General features: G+C 40.8%; 1 protein-coding gene across 7 annotated transcripts in view; it reads left to right on the forward strand.

Moving 5' to 3' along the window:
* Positions 1 to 27,127, forward strand: part of PIBF1 (progesterone immunomodulatory binding factor 1) — a 171,836-nt gene that overhangs the window by 6,688 nt on the left and 138,021 nt on the right. For all 7 annotated transcript variants that reach the window (XM_073346595.1, XM_073346575.1, XM_073346604.1 and 4 more), the window contains 5 exons: positions 668 to 866; positions 6,113 to 6,232; positions 9,534 to 9,667; positions 12,082 to 12,190; positions 15,514 to 15,695. In XM_073346595.1, the coding sequence (XP_073202696.1) occupies positions 668 to 866; positions 6,113 to 6,232; positions 9,534 to 9,667; positions 12,082 to 12,190; positions 15,514 to 15,695 (744 nt within the window). The remainder of the gene's footprint in view (positions 1 to 667; positions 867 to 6,112; positions 6,233 to 9,533; positions 9,668 to 12,081; positions 12,191 to 15,513; positions 15,696 to 27,127) is intronic.

Consider the following 27,127-nt stretch of genomic DNA (forward strand, 5'->3'; position numbering starts at 1 on the left):
GTAGCATATTAACATTTGTGGAGGTCGGAGTTAAAGTTCCTTGTTTGAGTGTGATTTCTAAGAACCTTGATGAGTGCATTATGATGGCTGTATGTTGGAAGTGAGACGCAGTCTGTTGTGGAGGTTGTCTCTGTGAGTGTGATTATATTTGGATGATAAGGTGTGAATTGAAGTTGTTTGGGTGTTAATGTTGCTTTAACTAGAGTTGTCTTAGGCTTTGTCTGTACTGGAACTTCGTTGGCAAAACTTTTGTCGTTCAGGGGTATTTAACACCCTCCTTCCCAAATGACAAAAGTTTTACTGATGAAAAGTGCCAATGTGAACAGTGCTTTTTCCTGCCGACAGAGCAGCTGCTGCTGCTCATGGGGAGTGGAAGTCTTTTTATCATTAGGAGAGATTTCTCCTGCTGACAAACGGCAGCTACACTGCGTGCCTTTTAGCAGAACGGCTGTGGTGGCACAGCCATGTCGCTGAAAGCGAGGTAATGTAGACAAATTCTAGTTAGCAAAGTGTTTTTTTGGGGGTTTTTTTGGTAGGATTAAATTAATTGTGAACTCTTGTTCTCATCTGAAAATTAGGATAATAATTATTTGCCTAGCTCAAGTATTGTGAGGATTTATTGATACTTTAGACATGTTTATCATAATTTTCTGATACATTTACGTAGAAAACATCAAGAGCTAATGAAACAGGAAATGGAAACCATTTTAATGAGGCAAAAACAACTAGAAGAAACAAATCATCAGTTAAGGGAGCGAGCCGGAGATATCCGTCGCAGCTTGCGTGATTTGGAATTGACAGAAGATTATTATGAAAAACTGAAATCTCTCCCTGAAGATGAGCTTTCTATCCCTGAATATGTTTCTGTGAGTACTTTGTGTTCTGTATTGCTATTCTGTATTGCTATTCAAAATACAAATGATCATGGTTTAGTAACCTGTTTGTAAAGGTCATAATGAGTACCTTAATGCACTCTTTCTGACTCACAGTGTATGTGTGAAGAAAGCAGGGAGAAGCCTTTAGAACTCAGGTTCTTTTATCACCACCCACAGGCCGCCTGCACTAGAAATGAGACTCCTATTGCTGGGCCTCTTCCTAATATAATTCAGTCATTAAAAGTGGCATTCAAACAGAAAGAAGAAGCCTTTTAAAACCCAGTCTTTAATGCCTAATAGGTTGAAATGATGAGACCAAGAAGTGGATGAGATTTGTTTTACTTGCATGGTAGGCAGCAGGGAAGTTAAGTGGCAGAGGAAGGAACAGAGTGAGCATAAGAGTTTGAAACACACAGACTTCCTGGAACAACAATCCATGTTCTCGTTCAGTTATTCTGCCCTGTTAGAATCTAAACAGTGCAGAGATGAAGGATCTTTCCTTGGATCCATAAGAAAATAAGAACTGTGGAACTCTTTGCCAGGGGATGTTGTGAAGGCCAAAACTATAACAGGAGTCAAAAAAGAACTAGATAAGTTCCTGGAGGATAGGTCCATCAATGGCTGTTAGGCAAGATGGGCAGGGATGGAACACCATGTTCTGAGTGTCCCTAGCCTTTGTTTGCCAGAAGCTCGGAATGGATGACATGGGATGGATCTTTGATGATTGCCCATTCTGTTCATTCCCTCTGAAGCACCTGGCGTTGGCCATGGTCATAAGGCAGGATACTGGGCTAAATGGACCATTGGTCTGACCCAGTATGGCCGTTCTTATATAGTCCTTAGTCTGTAAATTTTCTATACCAGGCTTACAGCAGAAAGTATCCTTTAAACAAGTTTATTCTATCTAGATTTTGAACTAAAGGATATCACAAGTTTAATTTCTAGTATTTTATAGGTTAATATAGATAGCAGACATTAGCTCAGGGGTTCTCAAACTGATGGTCGTTACCCCTCAGGGTTGCAAGGTGGTTACATGGGGGTCATGAGCTATCCGCTCCGTGGGGCTGACAGCTTCCATTAAATTTCCCCCCCACTCCCCCTGTTTTTAATATATGAGGAGGGTCGTGCTTAAAGGCTTGCTGTGTGAAAGGGGTCACCAATACAAATAGTCTGAAAACTACTGCTTTAGCTAGTAAATTGAGTGTTTTGTTTTGGTTACTGTTCCCATTTTTTCCACAAGGTGGTGCTAAGTGATATTTTGCTGTGGCACAGAGCATGTAACTAACATTTTAAATGTAATTTGCAAATAGTTCTAAAAGAATTAAGGAACTTTACAATTATGTGCTCTCCTTACTACAGGTTCTACAGGTAAGGTAAGTCCCATTTATTCATGATATTGCATGGAAGTTTCTAAAGTTTTATAAAGGTAACAGACACCTGTTGTGGATCAAGTACAGACAGGACAGAAGTACCAGCAAATCTGTATTTCCAGACACCTAATATCAACCAGGAGAAAAAAACCCCATAAACCTTAAATTACATTTTTCTTCTGGAAAGTGTCTATGTATAAATTACATCGGTGTCTCACAAATTTGTGTGTACTGAGTATTATGTGCTTTAGTGACTAAAATATAAATTTTGCTATTCTTGTCATCTCTACATACTTCTGTTCCTTATGCGCAGTCAACAGAATTATTTCCTCACTTACACCCGTGAAATCCCATTGTCTTCAATGGGTTTGCACAGAACTTGAATAAACTAAGGAAAGAACTTTTCATGTAGAATTTTTATTATATGAACAGGGAAAAATGCAGTCTTAACTGACATCCCACAGCTCTTGACAGCTTGAATTTCTAGGACTGCAGCTAGCGAAACCATCTTTTTATTTGTAAAATGAGCAAATTTAATGTAAAAGGAACTGAAACACAGTAAATGTTTATCGTATTAGTGTTTTCAGAGACGAACTGAAGTTTAAGAGAATCTTGTAGTTTTTCCAACACAGAGAATAGCCTGGACATTCGAAGTTTTGTGTTGGCTTTCCCCTGCCCTTACCCTGCAAAATAAATTTTGAAAAGTATAAAATGCATCTAAATTTCTGTGCCAGGGACAACGAGAAACGTAGACTTTCAGCCCAGTGGTTAGTGTAGTCACACAGGGTGTGTGAGACAGCTGGTTCAAGCCCCCTCTGCCTGATGTGGAGAAGGAATGTGAACAGTGTTCTGCCTCCTCTCACATGAGTGCCCTAATGACTGGGCTATGGAATATTCTGATGTAGGACTCCCTCAGTCTCTCCTGTTGAGCTGTTCCATTTTGGATAAATAAATAAATAGACAATGGAGCAGAGGGACTAATCCTGAGTTTCCCACCTCCCGGGTGTGTGCCCTTCCTGCCAGGCTAGAGTCATTCTCACACTCTCAGCCGCAGTGATTAAGTAGTTTTATATACAGCGGAACAGTTTCAAGAGAAGCGATTGAGGGAGCCTCACATGAGAATATTCCATAACCCAGTGGTTAGGGCATTCACCTGAGCAGTGGCAGACTCCTGTTCAAATCCATTTTCCTCATCAGCCTGGGGCTAGCCTGAACCAGTAGACTCCCACATCCTGGGTGAGTACCCTAATCACTAGGCTAAAAGTTATGAGGGAGTGCCTCCTCCTCCTCTTCTTGCATATGGAGCGAGACTGCCTTTGAGCATGCATACTGGATTGAGTTCTGCATGCAAGGTAGGCATTCTTCGGCTTATCTTCCCCCAGTTTGTGACTTGCTCTGGGGCTTAGGCAGCCAGCCACCTAAAGCGAGGCTGGAGTGTGCATGCCTAGAGGCAGAAACATTGGTACCTAGGGAAATTTAGGCACCAAACAAGTTTAGGCACCTGTGCGGTTAGGAGGCATTTGAGCAGGAATTTTGTGAATATCAGTAGCTGCCTTTGTCTACACTATGCAGCTTTTAGCGACATGGCTGTACAGCTACAGCCGTGCCGCTAAAAGGTGCACAGTATAGCTGCTGATTGTCCAGGAGAGAGCTCTCCTGCTGACAAAAAACTTCCACCCCCAATGAGTGGCGGTAGCTTTGTTGGCAGGAGAGTGCTCCTGCCGACCAAGCACTGTTCACACCGGCGCTTTTCCTCAACAAAACTTTTGTCTTTCTGAGGGGGTATTTTTTTAACATCTCTGAATGACAAAATTTTGTCGTTCACTTGCCAGTGTAGACAAAGCCTAAGTCTCAGATTTAGGTGCCAAAATGGCAGGTAAGTGCCTGAGTTCCTTTTTTAATTTAGCCTTGTTTACCTTCACGAGGTAAAAGGAATAAAATAAATGTGACTTACTTGACCCAAGGAGGCCAGTTCTAGTCTGCAGCAGGTCTCTAGAATGGCTCTAATGACACTATGTGTACCATCACATGGAGGACTTAAAAAAAAAAAAATACAGGCATGTCTTAATCCCCACTTCTTTGTTGATAATTAAATATAATTCTAAAGTTGGACTTATTTAAAAAAAAACCAAAAACTATTCACAGATCATATATAGTATGTATAATATAAAAAGAACTTCAGGACTTCAAAGGTGATAGATGAAATGATCTGTTTTAAAGCATTATAAATGAAAGGGAGGAATAAAGTTTGACTGAAGGTGGATAGTTAAATAACTGTGGTGCCAACCTGTGTGTGTGCTTGTACATGTATGGTGTGCCATTGCATAAGCAAATAGTGCATTCCACCATTCTCTATATTTAATTCATAGCTTTTCCAAACCACATACTTATGATCCCAGCAGTATTGATATAAAAAAACAGATTTATATATATATATAATGCACAGATCTGTGCATTTTTTAAAATATATTTTGTATGATTTCAACTTTTCATGTTTCTATATCTTTTAAAAAGGCCTATTTGACTTTGGCTAAAGCCCTTTCAGTAAGGGCTTTTAAAGCCTGCTATAAGAAAGCTTTGAAAATAAATTTTATAATGGGATCACTGGTAAGGCCATTCACCATAGAAGCAGGTGTTTGTCAGAATACAAACTACACGGTGTAATTAATCTTGTATCTGTTATAAATGAGAAGCTGGAAAAAAATGGATCTCATTGTGATGATTGGAAGAATTACTCATAAATGTTTGACAATGCTCATTCTAAAGTAGAGACCATTAGAATTCTTATTTCTTTTGAAGCTGAATTTCCCTTTTTCTTTCTTTTCTCAAATTTAAATAGATAAGCATCAACATTTTGGGAGTCAATATTTTACTTTGGAGCTCCTTTCAATAAACACCCCAGTGATTGGTCGTCGTCCTCTTTCTTTCTCTCTCTCTCACTTGCAGCAGAAGGAAATGGAGGATAATTCATGTACCATCTGTACATCTACAAAGTAGTGCTTTTAGCAGTGTTGGTGATTATGTGTGACTGACAGGGATTATGATTTTGCTCCTCATTGACTTCACCTGGCATGATGAATAAAAACGTTTCTGTTCAGAAGTGGTGGGGGGAGAAGGGGTAATGTTGATTTTAAACTTGGTGAGATAATTTTTAGAAGTATGAAGGAAATATGTGAGAATCATGAGCGACATCAACTGCTTTATGTTAGTTGCGTGTTTAATGGTTGAATGAACATAAAATGGAGTAAGAGAAGCTACTATTGTGGTACTCTAATCTGTTGCATCTAATTAGTATGAATGCTTAGTGTGGAAAGAATAAAAACAAGGAACAAAAAATTGAGTCTGAGGGACTATTGAGTACAAACAGTGTCCGTGTCTACACTACCGGCTAAATCGGCACTGCTGCGATCAATGCAGCGGTGTTGATTTAGTGGGTCTGTGAACATACGCTAAGTCGATGGGAGAGTACTCTCCCGTTAAAGTCTGTACTCCACCTCCCCGAGAGGCGAAAGCTATGTCGACAGGAGAGTGTCTCACGTTGACATAGGTTGACTTACAGCGGTGTCTACACCGTGCTAAGTTACACAGACTTCAGTTACATAACTTATGTAACTGAAATAGCGTAACTTAGATTGACTTACAGCGTTACTGTAGATTAGCCCAGTGTAATAGAGTAGTACATGTAAAAAGATATGTAGTAAGTAGTGTATGTGTTAATTGAAAATATTAACTTTTTTGAAAAACAAATATGAGATTTTTAAGTTAGTGGCATAAAATGTTTTAATTGTTCTCTTACTAGAATTTATCTGCATTTTTTTAATATCTGTATTTTTGAGGAGTGACAGTGTTGTTTGCTTTCTTTTCTAGATTCGATTCTATGAAGTAGTCCAACCATTAAGAAAAGAAGTAAATGAACTACAGATGAAAAAAGACAGCTTATCAGAAGATTTAAGTTATTACAAGTCCCAGTTGAAGTGTGTGATGGAGGTTTGTATGCTTTAGTAACCCAGCTATGAAAATAAGTAATAAAATAACCCTGTTCTGTCAAATGGGTACATTTCCGTTCCAGTTACTTTTCAGATCAGGTAGGAGACTAGAGGTTTAATAGCGGGGCATTCATTTTTTTTTAATACTTGCAAAGCAATTGTTTTCTCACAATATTAATTTGCTTAATATTTGTACTAATAATGAAAATCTGTATCACTGTAATCGGGTGCATATTTAATAAAAAATTTTAAGTAGCAACCAAAACCTCATGGAAAACTTTGACAAATATTCTGTTTGGAAACACATCTGCTGGACTGTCACATTTACCTCTTTTTATTAATTTTTTAAATTTCCTTGGTTTTATTCTTTCCCTATTTTTATTTATTGCTAAAGATTTGAAAACAGGATTGCGGTGCTTTGATGTTCACCTGCTCTTGCTATTTGTTCCTTGACTGAAATAATAATCTTTATGATATCAAACTGGACCCCATAGCAATTAATTGTGATGCCACAAATAAAAGACTGTGACTACAATTAAGGAGTAAGTTACTCAAATTTACTTTAAATCCTGTTGTCTTCCTTCTTGTAAAGAAGGGGAAGAGACACAAAAAAAGCAGAAATATCTTTTTTTTTCCCAAAGTATATTGAAACATTGGCTGCGCTCAATATCATAAAATTTCTTTTTAAAGAATACATCTAAGATTTACCCTGTTGTGCACAAAGCTGGAATTAAGATAATTGCATCGCTGTAGTTAAGGTTGCGACAGCACATTTTCTTTTCCAAATCCTTGATAATAGTTGCTTAGGCTGACTCATTTTACCTTTTCCCCCTGAAACTTTTCATGGCTGGCTCAGCCTATAAATGTGTGTTTTGGGAAAATTAAAGCAGTGTCTGTTCTTGAGTTATCACAATGTCTTATTTTATTTTATAAATGGACATTAAAAATGGCTTTTGTGCTGTAAATTATTAATTTTAAAATTTCAGCGATATAGATGTGAACCAGTGTTTTTTCTACCTTGTTTGAAGAAATTTGTATTTTAAATGATTCTAAAGAGATTTGAAAATAATAATGTATTGTGCATGCACAGCATTTCTCTATCCCCTCTTACTTCACCTTCCCTCCCCTTCAAAAAAATGCAACTGCCTGCTTTTCTCCTAAAGAACATCCATCACTGTGTACTTAATATAGTTACATTCAAATAATTATAGGTGTAGGTACTTAAATGTAGTAGCGTTTAAAACACCCTTGAGATAAGGGAGAGACTAAAACTTTTATAATGATATCCAATTAAGGACCTTACCCTGTGAAATGCTGAAGGCACTTATCTCACTTTTTTGACTTAATTCTATTTCTTTAGTGAATTTTTAACTTAAAATAAAGATGAAATAATGCCTTTTATGATCATTTGGTATTGCTTCCATAGTTTAACTTTCTCCTGTCTTTAGATACTATACCTATGCAAATGAAAAACGTCTCTTAAGGTTCTGCTGGCTGTAAAATATTTTCTCTCCTTCTAGTTTAACTAGGCACATTATAAACCAGCAGTTCAATCTTTGTTTAAATTAGGAGGAAATTTAACAGTTACAGAAATAGAAGTTAATTTAAGACATTTAATCTCAGTCATGATCTGTATGAATCGTACTGTTTCAGTTCAAGGCCTGGCTTGAACAGACACTCCCACTTATGGGGGCAAATTCAACGGTGAATTAAATTTTGCCATAAAGAGATAAGAAGGATAAAGTTAAAAGTTTAAGTTGCATCTCCCTGTTACTTGGTTTTTCCTTTCCTACATCCTTACACTCATTTTATGTGCAGTAAATGCCAGATTGGTACAGATTTCACAACCACTTGCTTTCTGACCACCTTAAATCTGACCTGAATATACATCACCCATGAATTTGGAATTTTTACCCCTTCTCAGGTCTGAATTAAGAGTGATGGTTTTATGATGGAGACAAACGTTAGTTGGATAAGAGGTGGTGACAACCAAACATGTTTTGTTTTGTGCTGGAATCCTAATTTGAAAGCTCTTCCCCAATATGTTAACGCATTCTGCTAATTAGAAATAAATTATCCCTTTTTTTTAATACAGTTAAAATTCTGAAAGGTAATCCAATGTCAGATGAATGCTTCTAAAAATGGGATATGTTACAATAACTGCAGTGATGTAAAAACAGACGTAATCAGTTTAAGCTTTATCATCTTTGATTTGTTTTCCCCTGGCCACATGGTGGCAGCATCTCTCTATCTATTGACTGACCATCCCAGGGATTTGAAATCTGTTGTTTTTCCTTTTATGCCAGTAATTAGAAAGCAGCATCCTGTCTATGTTGAATCAGAAATGTTGTATTTTACTGCCTGTACACACATCACCATATTTAAATTGTAAGGCAGCTGGCTGGTGAGATTGAATGCCAAATAAGTTAAATATTGACAGGACAAAAGATCAAACAGTGGAATGCCACAAGAAAAAGGATTTCCCTCTGAGCAACTCTGATATGGCTAGCTATAAATATTGAATGTTCTTAGGTTTGGTAGCTGTCTGTGAGTCAGGTTAGATAATCTGTAGCATGTATTCTTTATGCATGCTTTCTTATAAATGAAGCAAGTTCCACAAAAGCATATGAACCAAAATATAATGGAGTAGGTGGCTTAATGAAGCTAGGGCTGACATGCACTATCTGAATAATGGAAACATTTAGGATCTACATATTGAGCTTCAGGCAAGAAGTTTAAGATTAATTTAGTGATTTGCTGACTACCAGTGTGTTACCATATATTGTGTTCTAAACGGCTAAGAAAAAACAAGATCAGGAAAAATGCAGAATGAATATTGACAAAAGGATTAAGAGGAATAAAGGCTCTTAGAAATACCATTCAGGAAGTTATGCTTTAGGCAGACCAAGTTATTGGAGTGAAATTTAATGGCCTGTGATACGCAGAAGATCAGACTAGATGATCTAAAGATCCCTTTGACTTTAAACGCTGTGAATCTATGAAACCTAACAGGGAAGTATGTGAGTGAGAAAGAAGTCACAATCAACTAATTAAAATAAGAAGAGGAAAAATGTAGGCCAAATATATATAGCTCAGTATTTCTTTATAGTAAGATATCTATTAGGTTGTGAAGTAGTCTGCCAAGAGAAGAGGTGGAAGCCTCATCATTTGGACACACAAAGCTAGACTACAGCTAATGCAACAAAAGTCTTTTTTGATTTTATTCTCACAGTTACAACATCATTAAGTCAAGTAAATATCAGTGGAACTTTGATTATTTTAAAACATGTTTTTACTTTTAGAGCTATGAAGATGAGCGAAGAAGTCGTTCAGAGCTAGAAGTTAGATGTCAACGTTTGACACTAGAACTAGCAGATACCAAACAGATGATTCAGCAAGGTGACTTCAGGCAGGAGAACTATGATAAAGTAAAACGGTCAGTGCATCTCCAGAGTACATATGCTCAATGTTATTCATAGAAAATTATGTCAATATTTTTGTTAATCAAGGTGATAGCCCTTAATGTGAACTCCATTTTGTTTTTTGGCTCATGCCTGCTCACAAATATATTGTGGATGAATTATTCCTCAACTTGATAAGTAAATTGTTCAGCTTATGGCTATGTCTGGTTCCTCAAGAAACACTGAACAAAATTTTCAAACTTGGTTTCCTGAAGCTAGGTGCCTAAAGTTGAAGTGGCCTGATTTTTCAGGAGGGCTAAGCAAACCATTCCCAATGAAGAAAAGAGCTGCAGGTGCTGAATGTTTTGAAAAATTAGACCACTTAAACAGAAATGGTCTGTTTATTCAACTGTTCTGACTTTTCCAAGATATTCAGCATGTGCAGTTCTTGTCATCTTCATTGGGACCTGGGGTTGCCTGGCCCTCCTGTAAAAATCAGCCTATTCAGGTACCTAAATATGATGTTTTCTAGGAGCCTACCTTTAGGTATCCAAGTTAGAAAATTTTGGCCCATGATTCTTTCCTATTTATTGAAGGACATGATAGAATCCTTCCTGGTTTTCTTTAATCCATATGTTAGTGTTGCATAGCATAGTGGGCTTGTTTTATTTGCATTTCAGCTAAACAAATATTAATATTTTTATTAGTTTAATAAAATACAGTCCCAAAATGCCTCACAGAGTTAAGTAATAAAGGGCTTTGTGCTCCCCTTCATGCTGCTAGAGGGAGAGATGCCCGCAAACCAATGCAAAGGGGCAGGCCTAGGGATCCACAGATTTGGAAATAGAGTTCCCCTGTGGGTTCCGGTGTGAGCACAGATTTAAAAGATTCATTGTGACGGGATCCTTGTAGTTACCTCAGGAACCTATTTTTTCCCTTATTTCTAAAATGTAACTACTGGTGTTCGTTCATTTTATGCTGTGAGTGCCTATCCTGTAAATTACAATTGCAAAATAACGCAAAAATATATATATTTCAACCCAGCCCACAGATGAGCTTTGCTGTGTCCAGAAGGTTAAAAAATCTGGAAGATCAGTGGGGGTTTAAGTTCCAACACTGAGGATTCCATACAGAAAAAACAACTTGCCATCAGCCCCCCTCTTGTCTTGTTTATATTGAGCAAGATCAGACACCTCTGCTGATCTTAAGTGTGGCAATATGTCATTGAGAGAGTTGATCTCTCCGATAGCTAGGTCTTGAACCATTCTTGGCTTATAAATTAAAACCAACAGTTTGAATTCTACCTGAAAGTTCATTGGAAACCAATATATGTCATGGATCACTGATCTACTGTGCTTCTAATATACAACTCCATTTAATAAGCAAGTCACATAATTTTGTACTAGCTTCAGCCTCTGAAAAATTTAGAGTGTTGCCCTATGCGGAGTGCATTATAGCAATTTAATCTCAAGGTGGCAAAAGTGTAAATAATTGTGGCAAAGTTTCCATTTGGGAGAGTAGGTTGCAGATGGTGAAAAAGCACTCTGGGCATGGGTGCTATCCAGGAAACCAGGAGTAGCACATGATCTAACTGCGTGTCCACATTGAACTCAGTTTTACAAAGTCTTCTGGCTCCTTACCCTATTTGCCAACTTTATGTCAGTCTTGTTTGGGTTGCATTACAGTTGGCTAGTTTTTATCCCAGCCCCAAGCTGGCACTGAATAACTTGTTCTGCAGCCCTGACTGGGTCAGATATTATAGAAATGTAGACCTGGAGAATCATAGGCATGCTAAATGCATTATAACCCATGTCCCTTCACTAACTTTCCCAGCAATATCATACATACAGTATGTTGAACAAGAGGATGATATAGCTCCATGTACCACTTTAGAAGAGAGAACCTTCTGGACAGAGGAACAATTGTTCACAACAATCCTTTGGGCTCTCTCAGAAAGAGGGGGATGAAGTCACTCAAGCATTTTCATTCACTACTGCAGCTGTCTGCAAAAGAGTCAACCAAATGTCATGGTGGGTTGTATCAAAGTCTTCTGACAGATTTAAAGAATAGGCATAGACGCTTTATCGTTGTCCATTGTTAAAAGGAGACAATAATATGGCCCAAAGTTAAATTTGAGAAATACAAAAGCAGAGCGAGGAGAGAAATGTAGTGTAGATATGTTTTCAGATGAGTTTTCAGATGAGAAATATGAAAATAGTTGAAAGTTGAATAGTAATAAGGTTAGATGGCACAAGAAAGCAGTTCCAGATAACAGGAAATGAAGAAGTGAAGGACTTGCACTAATAGTGGCTACATTGAATGAAGGGAAAGAGACGCCAATGTTAAATGAACACAGAGGATGAATGAAATTAAAGAGATACACGAGGTTTGAGGACTTATTTTCATTTCATTGAATGAATCTCATAATATTCTGGTTTTGTTTTAATAGTGAACGAGATGCATTTGAACATGAATTGTCAGAGCTCAGAAGAAAATATGAAATATTAGAAGTGTCGCACAAAGCACAAGCCAAAGAAAGAAATGACTTATCAAAAGAGGTAAACTTGTAGCTCTTTGAGTGATTGTCTGCATGGATTCTATTCCTGGTGTGTGAAGTAAGATTATTTTTAAAAGCAGTGTCCATTGGAGCCATTCCTGCACACTACGTACCTTTATGCTCTCCCACCTGAGGACATAAGGGGTGAAGTGGGCCCAAACGCTCCTCAGTTCCTACCTGTTACAGCCAGTGGCAGTGAAATGGAACCCCATGCAGTGTCCATTTAATCAGTGACATTTTCCTTAGCCTTGTGCATATTATTTAGTATAGTTACCATTGCTAGTATTTTTAATATAATTTTTTTCTTTTTTATTCTCCTGGCAAATAGATAAAGGTATAATTAAGTTTCAGTTAGCCTAGAAATCTCACCCACCCCTTTGTATAGGGGATGCTAGCATTATAGTAGAAGCTATGTCACTGGGGTTTAAGACATGTTTTTCATGTGATTCTGTGCTGTCTTTTAACAACAGACGCTCCCAGTGCTCACTCTGTCTTGGAGGAGGACACGTCCTTGAGTAATGTTCTATCTCGTTCATTCTCCAAATACACTCAGAGCGAGGGAGGTGTGTCTGGAAATATTTTTGCTGTGGCAATTAATGCAAGCATCCTCATATACTGAGCAGAGCTACAGCCAGGCCTTTAGATGTTAGATCTGCCTCTCTCTGTTAAGGTCCCATTGAGCCATGATTCCACTACTAGCACCCAAGCTACATTCAGAGGCCTCGTTTGGACCACTGCGTCGGCATCAATGTCTGGTAGGGGCAGAAAGGAGCACTGTTTCAAAGATGAGCCCACATTCAGGTCACCATCCCTGGTGCATGACAGACTGAGACAGAATTATCACCATCTTCCAAGTCAGCACATACAATACCCTCTGAATAAGTAGAGCATGCTAACCTGGGTACCTGGAACCTTGTCACAGAATGATTCTGTGAAAATAGCCACAGCACCTTTCTTTTGATTCTGACTACCTTTGTGGTACCCACTACCTTGGCACGGACTGTCTTTGCATCTAAGCCATTCACGGTAGAGGTCCAAATACCATAGTCACTTTTCCTGGAAAGAGTAAGGCTGGCAACAGCCAAACTACCAACTTCAGAATCAACTCAGAGGAGATATACTTGTTCTCCACTGCTATATCTTTTCACTCCAAAGAGGCTTGCCCTGCACATTAATGATGGTCTACTGGAGCCTACAAAAGACTGTCTTGCACAAACCTACATTCATCTTGGCCACATCAAAAAAAGAACTAAGGAGATATCAGGTCTCTGCTAAGGGATTTGACTGTTTATTTTTGTTTGCATCTGACACTGGGTTCTTTTGTAGTGGCAGCAGTTCAGGAAAGATCAAAACATTGGGGACCTCATAAATTCACACTGAGGAAAAAAAACACGCAGAGAAGTGGGATCTCTTTAGCTAGTGAATACACTCTTCAGATAAGGATAGCTAATTCTCAGGCCTTCCTTTCTTAATATCATTTTATAAACTGAACCATGTTGTCTCAATTTAAGAACACCAGAAGGAGATTCCTTCTGCCATGACAGATTTAGTTTATTTTCTGCAAATCACTACAGCCTATGCTGGATGCATTTAAAACTGCATTGTACACATTGGCCACTGCAGTAGTCATGAGGAAGTTTGCCCTCAGTCCTTGGGGATCCTCTGGGACAGAAAACAACAGGTAACATGAGGATAACAACTTGTTTAGCAATGGAACGGGATAAATTATGACTCCTCTGTCATATATTGTGTCACATGACCAGAATGTGAACAGTCAGTCCTAGTGGTTGTAGTGGGAGTCGGTAGCCAGGAATTGGAGCCTGGAGTCAGAACCAGGTTAACTAATGTGAGGCAAGGCTGAGAATAAACAGGCACAGGAGCTATCACAGCCATGGATGAATGCTTTGAGCAGCTGCTGAACAACTGCTGCTGCTAGGCTTCTGACTCTTCCAGCCAAACAGTCAAGCATCCTTCTAATGACCAACTGTACTCGTTAGGTTGCTCAGAGACTGGTGCAGGCTCTGATTTCTGACTCTATCCTTCGCTCCACTTGAGGGTGCTTCCTAGGGGCCTCAGTACTTGGGTTCTCAGGGGTACTTCTGATAGAACTCTTGTAATAAGTCCAAGGTGTGGGTATTCTCTACTGGTTCCCAGACCGCTCATCCAATTCATAGCCTTCCCCATTCACCACATACTGGAGCCTTCCCCTAAGTCACCGACAGTGGATTTGGTGGACCAAGTATTCCTCCTATCCATGGAATGGTATGTGGGGCGAGGGATAGAGTTGGTTACAGAGGTTTGGGTATGGGTTCTCCTTGTAGGGCTTTAAAACTAAGATGTAAAAGATGGGGTGGATCTTCAGGGACTCAAGCAGCTGTTACCTGAAAGCCACTGGGTCACCCATTCTACAATCTTGAAAGTGCCCAAGCATTGGTAGTCTAGTTTGACAGGTGGGTGGCTTGATATAAAGTTCTGGGCAGAGAGCCACACCTTGTCCCATATGGCCAGATTGGTCTTGGTCTGCTTGGTGTTTTGTAGGCTTCTTTGGCAGACTGCAGATGTTACTTGAGCTCCCGATGCACCTAATGCAGGTTAAGGGTGAATCCACAGTGGCCGGTACTGGGGAACTTATGTGCAAGTATGGGTGGAAGAGGGGTAAAAGCCATAGTTTGCAAAGTATGAGCAATGTTGAGGCATGGATAGCATTGTTATATGTGAATTTGGTGTGGCACAGCAGGGGAAACCAGTCATCCTGATGGTAATTTAAAAAGCAGTGAAGATACTGCTCCAAGATTTGATTGACCCTCTCTGTTTGCCCAGTAGTCTTCGGGTGATGGGCAGATGAGAGAGACTGAATGCCAAAGAGTCTGAGAAATTCTGCCAGAATCAGGAGATTCTCCTCTGATAAAATATCATGGGTTACCCAAGGGCAGTGGGACAAATTTATCAGGAAGAGCCAAGCTGTCTCCCATGCTGTAGGAACATGGGATACAGTGTGACATCTGTGTTAAGAGGTTGAGCTTCCAGGGTTGGTAGCTAGTTATAAATTAAAGCTAATCTGAGCAGGAAATTAAGCCACCTTAAATGTGAAATGAAAGTTCAATTTTTAGAGTCCCTTCTTAAAGTAGAACTGCATTTCAAGTTTGAAAGTCCATATTAAGCTTAAATGTGAAATGAGTATTTTAAATTTGGGCAAGTTTAAAAGGGAAAAAGTAATGTTTACTTTTTATAATGGAAATGTGTGTATATGTGATTAAATCTAAAAAAAAAATAACTTCAAATTCAAGATAGAATGTCTTATGTCAGTCCTATTTTTCTTTATAGGTTGCAACTTTACAGCAGTCTGTTAATTTACTGCAAAAGGATAAGGATTATCTTAATCGTCAGAACATGGAGCTCAGTGTTCGCTGTGCCCATGAAGAAGATCGCCTTGAAAGACTTCAGATTCAGTTGGAGGATGCCAAAAAAACTAGAGAGGAAATGTATGAAAAATATGTCACATCCAGGCAAGTTCTGATATTCTTCCGTCTTTATAAAGCAGACAAATGAAATTAATTTTTCTCTGAAATAATTTATTAAATGAATTCTATTATAATGTATATGGTCAGTTTCAGAGGAATTTGTCAAGATCTTTGTGCTGAAATCAGAATTTAATTTAGTATCTTCATTTTCCATTGTAATACATTAGAAAAAATGCATTAACAAATTAAGATTAAGACAAACCTGTAGAAGTAATCCTTCCTTGTGGGTTTCTTTATAGCAACTATTCTCTTACCTGTGTACAGAGGATTTACTCTGAAAATGCCAGTTAATGTAAAAATAAATTGGGCATGTAAATTGGTACCACCCTGCCCAAATGACTTCAAACTAAAACTATGTTTTTCATACTGAAGGGTTTTTTTATCTGTTTATTTAGGAAGTTCTAACAGGTTTGTAAAGTGATGCCAAGTAAATATCAAAAACAAACAATAATCATTACAACAGTGAGCTTTTGTTTAGAGCCGGGGTTCCCAAACTTGGTTTGCGGCTTGTTCAGGGTAAGCCCCTGGCGGGCCGTGAGACATTTTGTTTACCTGAGCGTCCACAGATACAGCCACTCGCAGCTCCCAGTGGCTGCAGTTCGCCGTTCCCAGTCAATGGGAGCTGCGGGAAGTGGTGGTCTGGCCTATGCCGCTTACTGCAGCTCCCATTCGCCGGGAACGGTAAACCGCAGCCACTGGGATCTGCAAGCTGCCGTACCTGTGGATGCTCAGGTAAACAAAGTGTGTCACGGCCTGCCAGGGGCTTACCCTGAACAAGCCGCAAACCAAGTTTGGGAACCCCTGGTTTAGAGGTACCACAAAGTAATATAGTCATCAGATCTCTCTATTTAACATGGTGTTACCATACGACAGAGCAAGCATCATGACAATATTCATGACACACAATTTCTAGTGATGAATGGGAAATTGAGAGAAATCTCTGATCAGACTTTTAATAGATCAGGCATGTCTATCAAATGTTAATAATAAAGATTAGACAAGTTTGTTGTTTTTTGCTGGTGAATGTACTTTGAGTATTGAGTACATGGTATTCCAAATTTATGAGTATGTATTTGTCCTCTGTTTCTGGGTATGTAACAGGTACCTTAATTTTAGTTTGAAAAAATTTGTATTACAAAGTATAACTTGTCCTACTACTTCCAAAATTTTGATTTAAAAACTAACCTTTTTTGTTTTAAGAGCACAAAACCAAAAAGAGTGAGAGTTAGGCAATTTTTCTTAATACAAGTTGCTTAAAATGAGCAAATTTTAGAGCTGAGATGAGGTGAACTGGTAGACTTTGTGCAGTTGCATATTCAGTTCTTTCATTCTCTATGCTTGCTTGTAAGCAGTGATGCCTATTTGCTTTTATAGGCACAAAACTAAAAGAATATAAACAAAGGAACAGACGGTTCTTTCATAGTAGCAATGTGACTTAAATAAGTGGCTGTGAAGCAGAAACAGTTTTGAAAATGTACATAAAATTAATTTAGGGCCAAATTATACCCTTTGACACCTCAGAAAGAAGCTGGAACAGGGAGGTGGGCACTCCAGAAAGGTTGCAGTTACCTTGAAATGCTCCCTGTAAGTGGGACAGCTTTGAGGGTGAACGTGGCCCTCCTAAACCTACAGATCAAGGGGGTGGGAATCTATGCTCCTGTTCCCTTTTTTAACTGGTAGCGTGACTCCTGTAAAATCCATACAACTGATAGGCTACGAGCATCTCTACAAAATCCTCATCACAGAAATGGGAGACAGGCCTGGATCTTGAGCTGCTGCTGGTTTAGGCAGCAGCAATTTATGTGCAGATATCCACTACTAGGGAGAGGAGAGCGACTTTTCTCCTTCCTTACATCAAAACTTAAGACTTCTAACCCTACAGAACTTCAGAGAATGCCCTCTTATATGTATCATCTATCCTCCTCCCCCCTTTCAGAATCAAGAGTTCTGCTGCCTTCAGCTTTGGAAAATAGAGTACAGACTGTGACGGGTTGTATCATAGAAACCCCCTTGGGACTGCCAACTGATGTGCTGAGACCATCTCTGAGCCCATTTTCCCTGGCAGCTTGGGATTTCAGAACCCTGCCTGGTTGTGCCAGACACGCTTGCCTGCTACAAACACAAACTTGAACTCCGTCCCTCAAAAGCTGCAGGCTAAACTGAAAACCGCTTAAGAAGTGTTCCTGTCTCCAGCACTCAGATGCCCAGCTCCCAATGGGGTCCAAAACCCAAATAAATCCGTTTTACCCTGTATAAAGCATATATAGGGTAAACTCAAATTGTTTGCCCTCTATAGCACTAATAGAGACATATGCACAGCTGTTTGCCCCCCCCCCCAGTATTAATACATAGTCTGGGTTAATTAATAAGTAAAAAGTGATTTTATTAAATACAAAAAGTAGGATTTAAGTTGTTCCAAGTGATAACAGACAGAACAAAGTGAATTACCAAGCAAAATAAAATAAAACACGCAAGTCTAAGCCTAATATAGTAAGAAAACTGAATACAGATAAAATCTCACCCTCAGAGATGTTTCAATAAGCTTCTATCACAGACTGGACGCCTTCCTAGACTGGGCACAATTCTTTCTCCTTGTACAACTCTTGTTCCAGGTCAGGTGGTAAGTAGGAGATTTCTCATGACTGCAGCCCCCTTTGTTCTGTTCCACCCCTTTAGATATATTTTGCACAAGGCGGGTATCCTTTGTCTCTGTCTGGGTTCCCATCCCTCCCTCTAAATGGAAAAGCCCCAGGTTAAAGATGGATTCGCGTTCAGCTGACATGATCACATGTCACTGTAAGACTTCATTATGCACTTGCCAGCACACAGGTATACAGGAAGACTTACCAGTAAACAGAGCCCTCTACAGTCCTGGTTAATGGGAGCCATTAAGATTCCAAACCACCATTAATGGCCCACACTTTGCATAATTACAATAGGCCCTCAGAGTTATATTTCATATTTCTAGTTTCAGATACAAAAGTGATACATTGATACAAATAAGATGACCACACTCAGTAGATTATAAGCTTTGTAATACCTTACAAGAGACCTTTTGTAGGAAGCATATTCCAGTTACATTATATTCGCAGTCATTAGCATATTTTCATACAATCGTATAGAGTGCAACGTCACACAGACCTTAATATTTAGAGTATTTTGGCAGATTTAGTCTTTGTTCAGTAAGAGTAACCCTATTTTTGTATTCTAATGGAACTGTGCTTTATAAATATACATGCAAAACAATCAGCCAATAGAGCCCCTCCTATTTTTTTGTTTTAATTAGGTCATTAACGCTCTGCAACCTAAGATTTTCCCACTGAAATGAATTCCTTTTTAGGAGTGCTTTGAGATGTATGAATGAGAAGTGTTATGTAAATGACATGTTTTGTTGTTTATATCCTAAATATTTCTGAAAGTCCTGAAGACTGTTTTAAAAACTGAAAAAAACATATCAGGCACCACTTATGCAGAGTGAAACATGTTAGCTTAATATATCACGTACATCAAGGGAAGAAGGAGGATCCTGGGAACTACAGGCCAGTAAGCCTCACTTCAGTCCCCGGAAAAATCATGGAGCAGATCCTCAAAGAATCAATCCTGATTAGGGGTCTGGAACACATGAGTTATGAGGAGAGGCTGAGGGAACTGGGATTGTTTAGTCTGCAGAAGAGAAGAATGAGGGGGAATTTGATAGCTGCTTTCAACTACCTGAGAGGTAGTTCCAGGGAGGATGGTTCTAGAGTATTCTCAGTGGTAGAAGAGGACAGGACAAGGAGTAATGGTCTCAAGTTGCAGTGAGGGAGGTTTAGGTTGGATATTAGGAAAAACTTTTTCACTAGGAGGGTGGTGAAACACTGGAATGCGTTGCCTAGGGAGGTGGTGGAATCTCCTTCCTTAGAAGTTTTTAAGGTCAGGCTTGACAAAGCCCTGGCTGGGATGATTTAATTGGGTATGGGTCCTGCTTTTGAGCAGGGGGTTGGACTAGATGACCTCCTGAGGTCCCTTCCAACCCTGATATTCTATGATTTTAGAAGTAAGCAAAAGAGGACATAGCATAGAGGTGTAATTTGTGGATTAATTAACGTCTATGTTTCATATATGATGTTTGGGTGACCTAGCTCTGAGGGTAGCCACTAGAAATAAGCTGCTCATACAGTCATACCCATAGTGGTAGGTTGTTTTGAATGCTTATCGCTTTTAAATCTGCACTGGTATATTAGAAGTTCAAATGAAAAATCCTCCTTAGATTGACTGGATAATCTCCATATACATCATGCTGTACTATGGAACATCACCTGCCCAAACATGTTTTTTTAATCAGGGTCGCAACCACACATATATTGGATATCCTGGCACCTAGATTCTAAAGACAATAATTTTCAAAAGCACTCGGCATCTACAGTTCTTCAAGTGTTTACCCGTATGTGTTCCACTCTTGGTGCACTCGAGCTCAGAATCTTTTTGCCAGCAGCGTTTGTTGGGGCTGCACTTGCGCACAGAGCACCCATGTGCCCCATCTTCTGAGGGCATAAAGGGCTGACTGCTGCCAGCCATCCTTCAGTTCCTTTCTAACATCTGTATCTGTGATATGAAACTGCAAGTAGCATCTCTATCTCTTACACACTTGCGTACCTAAAAAAACTCTATTTTTAATAGAAATATAGTTATTGTTTGTTGAATTTTTCGTAGTTAGTATAGGTGTACTGGGTTTCCCCTAGGGTAATTTTTTTCTCTAGGTGTTTGGTTGGTTCGTTGGGGTTTTTTTGGTTACCTGGTACCAGGTTTCAGCACCTTATGGCTGAGCAAAAATCTCCAGGATTTAAATACTGAGGCTACTGTGCTCCTTGATGATAATCATTGTGGTTGTTTGTTTTGCTATGGTGAGAGGTACATCCTGGAGAAATGTTCAATTTTTCATTTATTTTCTTAATGGACACAAGGCAAGAGAGGCTTACCTGAAACTTTTTTTCTTTTGGACAAATCCCTGAGTCTTGGTTCTGATTAGGATAAACAAGATACATCCAGATCTGTGCAGTCTTCCTCCAGAAGTGCCCCAATGAACATTGGCTTTGTGGCTGGTTCCCAGTCTCCTGCTTTTCCAAACCATTCCTCAGCTGTTCATGCTCTCAAGTCCACATCATCAGCTGATGGGACATCGCTCTTCTAAGAAGCACAAGCAGAGGTCACAGTCTGAGGAACCTAGTAAGAAGAATGGGCAGAGGTTGCTTCACTTAGCCTCAGCTTATGCTAGCACAAAGCCTGGCACCCGAAAAGACCCCTGTCTCCATACTTTGGTACCTACTAAAAAGTAGTATCATGCTGCCTGCAGGCTTCAGCCCAGCGTTGTGGCTCTTTGTACCAGTATCTACTCTATCAGTACAAACACCATCAGCGCCAACTATTCCAGTGCCGACTGTTGCTCATGGTTTTGAGACTTACTGTACTGGGAGACCTAATGGTATCCACCCTCCCTGAGTCACTGATTTTATGTTCTGTAGATACAACCAGTGGCACCAACCACCACCATATCCTCTGTATCGGGTACATATTTGGTGCCAGCAAAGGATCTATTCAGATCATGCCCTGAGACTCCTGCCAAGTCTTCTCCACCATTGGAAGAATAGTATTCCTTTCCCTCATAGGCTTTAGACTATAGCAGGAAGGGGTCACTTCCTTTCTGTATTAATTTTGTTGGAATATATAGACCTAAAGAGTCAAACATGACCCTGAACCTGTGCAACATTAAATGGTTTTTAAAAAGGTCGGGAATTTGTATACAGAGACCTCAGCTTTCTTAGTACTTTGTCAAACACCTGTTAAAAATCTTTTTAATAAAAGGGTTATGGTTACAGGGAAAAAGAAAAACAGTTAAAGCATTTGAAATGTCAAGTATTAAGTAATGTTTTCATGTTAGCCATATCTCAGTGTTCCCCTTCCCTTTGGTGGAAAAGAGTTTTAAGAAGGAAAAGCTCCTTGTTTGACAGTCTTTTTTAGATGGTATTAAAACTGGTAATAACTGTCCTTTTGGGGAAAAGAGAGGTCAATTGAGATGGGCTGGAGCTGTCATTGCTGCTGTGGTTAAAGTCTGATCCCGCTTCCAAGAAGCCAAGAAAGGCAAATACACACAAAAGCAGAGAGAAAAGAACAGCAAAGACGGAAAAAAAAAATGCAGCTTCTGTCTCAGGTGTTGACTCTTACTTGCAGTCTCACTTCTGGAACAGCACAAACACAGCACATAGTTTTATCAGCCACTCTGATAGGCTTGGCAAACTTGTACCAGCATTGGGCTGTTTAAGGCATTTCATTTAGCAGCTTTTCTAGTCAGAAGCTTACAGCATTGTTGTGAAACATACAGTCTTGGCAGGATAAGCTAGACTCTTATTAGATGGAAGGAAAAAGGAGAGGGATAGGAAAAAGAAAAAAATAAGGTGGGAAAGAAAAAGGACACATGGGAGAGGCGACAGGGACTAAAATCTTACCAGTTATGTCTAAATTCCAACCACCACCTGAAATGTATTGTTGTCAGCTGGTCCCTCTCTCATGCTGAATCTAGTCAGGACATCATTCAAGATCAGGAAAACAAAGGCACAATAGTGTTAAATTGGGTGCCAGGAGAGGATGGAGGTGGCAACCATGATGGTGAAGCTGGCTCCTTCCCCTTCTTTCAGTCAGCAGTTGTTGTGCTCACTTCCATCCTTCCATATTTCCCCCTTCCCCAAGTCTCTTTTTGTTAAAGGGCCACAAAAGGGAATGATGGGTGACATAGCCCATCCTGTCCTTATTTTTTCACCAGTTAGGCCTAATTTCCAACACACCAATTCTGTTTAATTTGATTTCTGGTCCAACACTTCTCTCGTTTACCAGGCATGATCTTAATGCAGGCTTTGAGATATATCAATAGGCCTTTTTATTTGGACTAGTTTTATTTGGACTGTCTCCCTTTTACACCTTTTCCCATCAGCTTTTATTTTTACAGGTTATTCTTCAAGCAGTTGCACATGTCCATTCCGCCTCAGGTGCGTGTGTACTCTGTGTATTGTTGTCAGAGATTTTCCCCTCAGCAGTACTCATCAGGGCAGCTCACGTGCAATCTGCTGCCTCGCACTACTGTCTGGTAGTATAAAGGGCAGAGCTGCCCTGACGCCCTGCCAGTTCCTTCTTTATGGCCTGTGATGGTTGTTGGAGCTGTCATCTTGCTATTGCAAGTTTTCCCTAGTTATAGTCTTCATGTAGTTGATACTCTTAACAGCTTTAGTAGTTTTAAAAGTTAGAAAAGTAGGTTTTCTTTTAAAAGTGTTCTGAACACTTTGGTTTCCCATTGCTGTGTCCTTGTACTGGTGCTGGGACATGCTTGGTCGCTGGGTTTCCAACCCAGTCACTTCTGCAAAAAGCCGATGTCAGTGAGTGACACACGCTCCATTTGTCTGAAGTGCCTCGGGGAGATTCACATTCAGGATTGGTGCCAAATTTGCCAGGACTTTAAGCCCACAATCAAGAATGCAGGGCAACCAGACTTATGTTTCTGCTGATGGAGGCAGCTCTGTGCCCATCTGTGGAACCTGCCTGCTCAGAGCAGGTACTGAGTGCTTTTGCATCAGTGAAAAGTGCTTCTCCAGATCTGGCTGAGCCTCAGGGCTGATTGCCCTCCCCTGTACCAAGGAAGAGGCATTGGAAAGTGAGGTCTAAGGACTCAGAATCCAGGAGGTTGAGAACCCCATGCATCAAAGTCCAACAAGCCTGCAGACGAAGATAGAGGGCACGAGAGGCCAAGGCTTTCTCCAAGGCACTCCTCCTTTCATGCGGGGCCATTAACTCTGGTGCCAGCATCTGCACTGTTGAGACCAGACTGAAGTGGCTACATCTAGTGGATTGCATCAGGACGCTATCCTGATGCCGCCACATAAACCTCCAGGGTTGGTGGCATGTGATCTGTTGAGCAAGTCTTTGTTTTCTCCAGAGTCTTTTTGCCCGGTACTGATAGCTGCTGCTGTTACCTTACCATCAGCTTTGTCCCAGCATGCGGTACCATGGGTGCCTCTGGATACCAATGTGGCCCCTCCCCACCTCCCCAATGCAGCGTTATCCAGAGGGAAGCAGGCCATGATTTCAGTCTTGGCCAAGCTTCACACCTCAGTCCTCCTTACTGACAGGAACAGCCCCCCTTGGTCACAGGAGGTTGATTTGTGTTTGGACTCAAAGGTTTGCACACATCGGTTGCAGCTGAGGCACTTTCCTCACCTTCCTCTTCCACCTCCTGCCACCTTTGGTACTCTCCAGAGGCTCCATCTTGGCCATCAAGCAGGGACCCGTGGCTGAATAGGAGTTGGGCTCCAGACCCATACCGCTGCAGCTGGTTTTGTGTTGTTCCTTGTCATCTCCTGATGAGGCTATAGTACTGGAGGGTTCCTCTCCTTCCCCTGATGATTACAGAGCTCATCAAGACCTTTTAAAGAAGGTAGCTTCTATCCTGAGTATCCAGATGGAGGATGTTCAAGAGAGGTCTCGCAGACTGGTTGACATCTTAGCATCTGTAGGACCGGTTTGAGTGGTGTTTTGAATTAATTAAGTGATCCTGAAGGTCAGGAAGGTGCTATGGTAAAACCCATCTTCCTTCTTCCCATAGCGAAAAGGGCTGAATTAAGATATGTCCCCTCACTGGGGTTTGAACATTTTTACTGTCACCCCTCTCCCGGGTCTCCTGGTGGTTTCAGTTGAAAATGAGGGAGTGTCAGGCTGAGCAGGCATCTACACTAAAAGGGAAAGATTAAAAGAATCTTTATCTCTTTCACAGAAAGCTTTGTTCGACTCTAGGTCTGCGGTTTAAGATTGCTAATGAGCAGGCATTGTTGGGGCATTATGACTTCAGTCTCTGGGACAGCATATTAAATTTTAAAGACCGACTGCCAAGGCAGGAATTTCTCGCACTGGTAAACAAGGATGAATTAGTAGCCAGGACCTCCCCTCAGGTGGGTTTGAATGTTGCCAACTCTGCAGCTAGAGCCATGGTGTCAGTCATTACCATGCACAGGGGTTCGTGACTCCAGGCATTGGGTGTCCCTCAAGAGGTCCAACAGACCATACAGAACCTCCCTTTTGAGGGGCCATCACTCTTTGAAAAGGTGGATGACAAGTTACATAGTCTGAGAGACTCTAGGTTGACACTCAGATCTTCGGGCATTTATACAGCTGCTGTAAAGAGAAAGCAGTTTTGACTGCAACAGCCTCACCACTGTCCTGTTTTCATGTCTTGCCACCAGGACCTAGCCAGGGAAAAAAGGCGGCAGAGGTTCTAGAAGATGGCCCCTCCCTCTTTCTTCTGCAATAGCTCCTAGTTTGTCAGTCTGAGAGTTCTAAGCAAACATTTTGAGGTGTTTGTCAAGGACAACATACCAGTCTCCAGAATGCCAACCTCTCCTACCCTTCTCTTTGCCAACTGCCTAAATGCTTGGTCCTGCATCACGGCAGACTAGGGTCTGAAGCATTGTGGAATTCCAATATACCCTTCAATTTATTTCTATCCCCCCTTCTCTGTCCCTTTTCAGATATTGTTCTCATGAGGAGGCTCTCCCTTAGGAGGTGTGATCTCTGCTACGGTTGGGAGCCATAGAGAAAGTTCCTCATTTTCACAGAGGGGAAGGGGTTTTATTCTTAATATTTCCTAATTCCAAAAACAAAGGGAGGTCTTAGACCTATCCTGGACCTGTAAGATCTAAACAGAAACCTAAAGAAAATAGCTTCATATGGTTACTCTGGCTTCCATTATTCCATCTCTGCATCCCGACGACTGGTATGCTGCCCTCAACTTAAAAGAATGGGTATTTTCATATGGCAATACATCCAAGCCCGAAGAAATTCCTCAGGTTTGTGGTCAATCAATGCCCCTACAGTCTGGAGTCCTATCATTTGGCCTGTCGTCAGCCCCACGTGTATTCACAACACATAATGGCAGTGGTGGCGGCTGTCCTCAGAAAATCAGGAATTCAGAGGTTTCCCTATCTTGATGATTGGCTGGTCTGAGGCTCAGGTGCTGTTCAGCATGACTGTCATGCAGTCCACCTTTGATGCACTAGGGTTGCTCATTGATGCAGAAAAGTCAATCCTGTCTCATGTACAAAAGAGAGTTTATAGGAACAGTGTGGACTCTGTGGAAGCCAAGGTCTTCAATTCCCATTTATGATACCAGCATCATCTGGAAAAAGCTTTTTAGACCTGAAGGCCCATTCTACAATGACAATACAAAATTGCCTCAAGCTTCTGAGGCATCGGGCCTCTTTCATTTATATAGTTGAACATGCCAAGCTGTGTCTCAGGGAGCCGTGTGTTTGGACAGCTTCAGTGATTCATCATCCTAGAGACATGGTGGTTTGCACGCCCCCACACACATCTTAGCTTCTCTACACTTGTGGACAAGTGCTTTAAACATATGTGTGCAGGGTTTCATTTGCTTCTCCTCAGCCAACTTTTACCCTACTTATGGACGCTTCTGCCCTTGATTGGAGCACTCTCCTGGAGTCCTGCAAAACACAAGTCTTATGGTCCGTCCAGGATTTAATTCTGCATACAGCCATCGAGGAATTGTGCACCATCCAATGAGTTTGTCAAGTCTTCCAGCCTCAGATCAAGGGATGAAATCTACTCATATTTTCAGATAATATAGCAACCATGTTCTATGGGTATGTTTACACTACGAAATTAGGTCGAATTTATAGAAGTCGTATTTTTAGAAATTGGTTTTATATTTTCGAGTGTGTGTGTCCCCACAGAAAATGCTCTAAGTACATTAAGTGAATTAACTCGGCGGAGTGCTTCCACAGTACCGAGCTAGAGTCAACTTCCGGAGTGTTGCACTGTGGGTAGCTATCCCACAGTTCCCGCAGTTTCCGCTGCCCATTGGAATTCTGGGTTGAGATCCCAATGCCTGATGGGGCTAAAACATTGTCACGGGTGGTTCTGGGTACATATCGTCAGGCCTGCGTTCCCTCCCTCCCTCCGTGAAAGCAAGGGCAGACAATCGTTCCGCGCCTTTTTTCTGAGTGGACGCCATAGCAAGGCAAGCATGGAGGCCGCTCAGCTCACTTTGGCAATTAGGAGCACATTAAACACCACACACATTTTCCAGCACATTAAACACCACACACATTTATATGCAGCACCAGAACCTGGCAGAGCGATACCGGGCGAGTAGGCGACGTCAGCGCGGTCGCGTGAGTGATCAGGACATGGACACAGATTTCTCTGAAAGCATGGGCCCTGGCAATGCATGCATCATGGTGCTAATGGGGCAGGTTCATGCTGTGGAACGCCGATTCTGGGCTCGGGAAACAAGCACAGACTGGTGGGACCGCATAGTGTTGCAGGTCTGGGACGATTCCCAGTGGCTGTGAAACTTTCGCATGCGTAAGGGCACTTTCATG

Source organism: Lepidochelys kempii, chromosome 1 (genome assembly GCF_965140265.1).
Source record: "Lepidochelys kempii isolate rLepKem1 chromosome 1, rLepKem1.hap2, whole genome shotgun sequence".
Classification (NCBI taxonomy): domain Eukaryota; kingdom Metazoa; phylum Chordata; order Testudines; family Cheloniidae; genus Lepidochelys; species Lepidochelys kempii.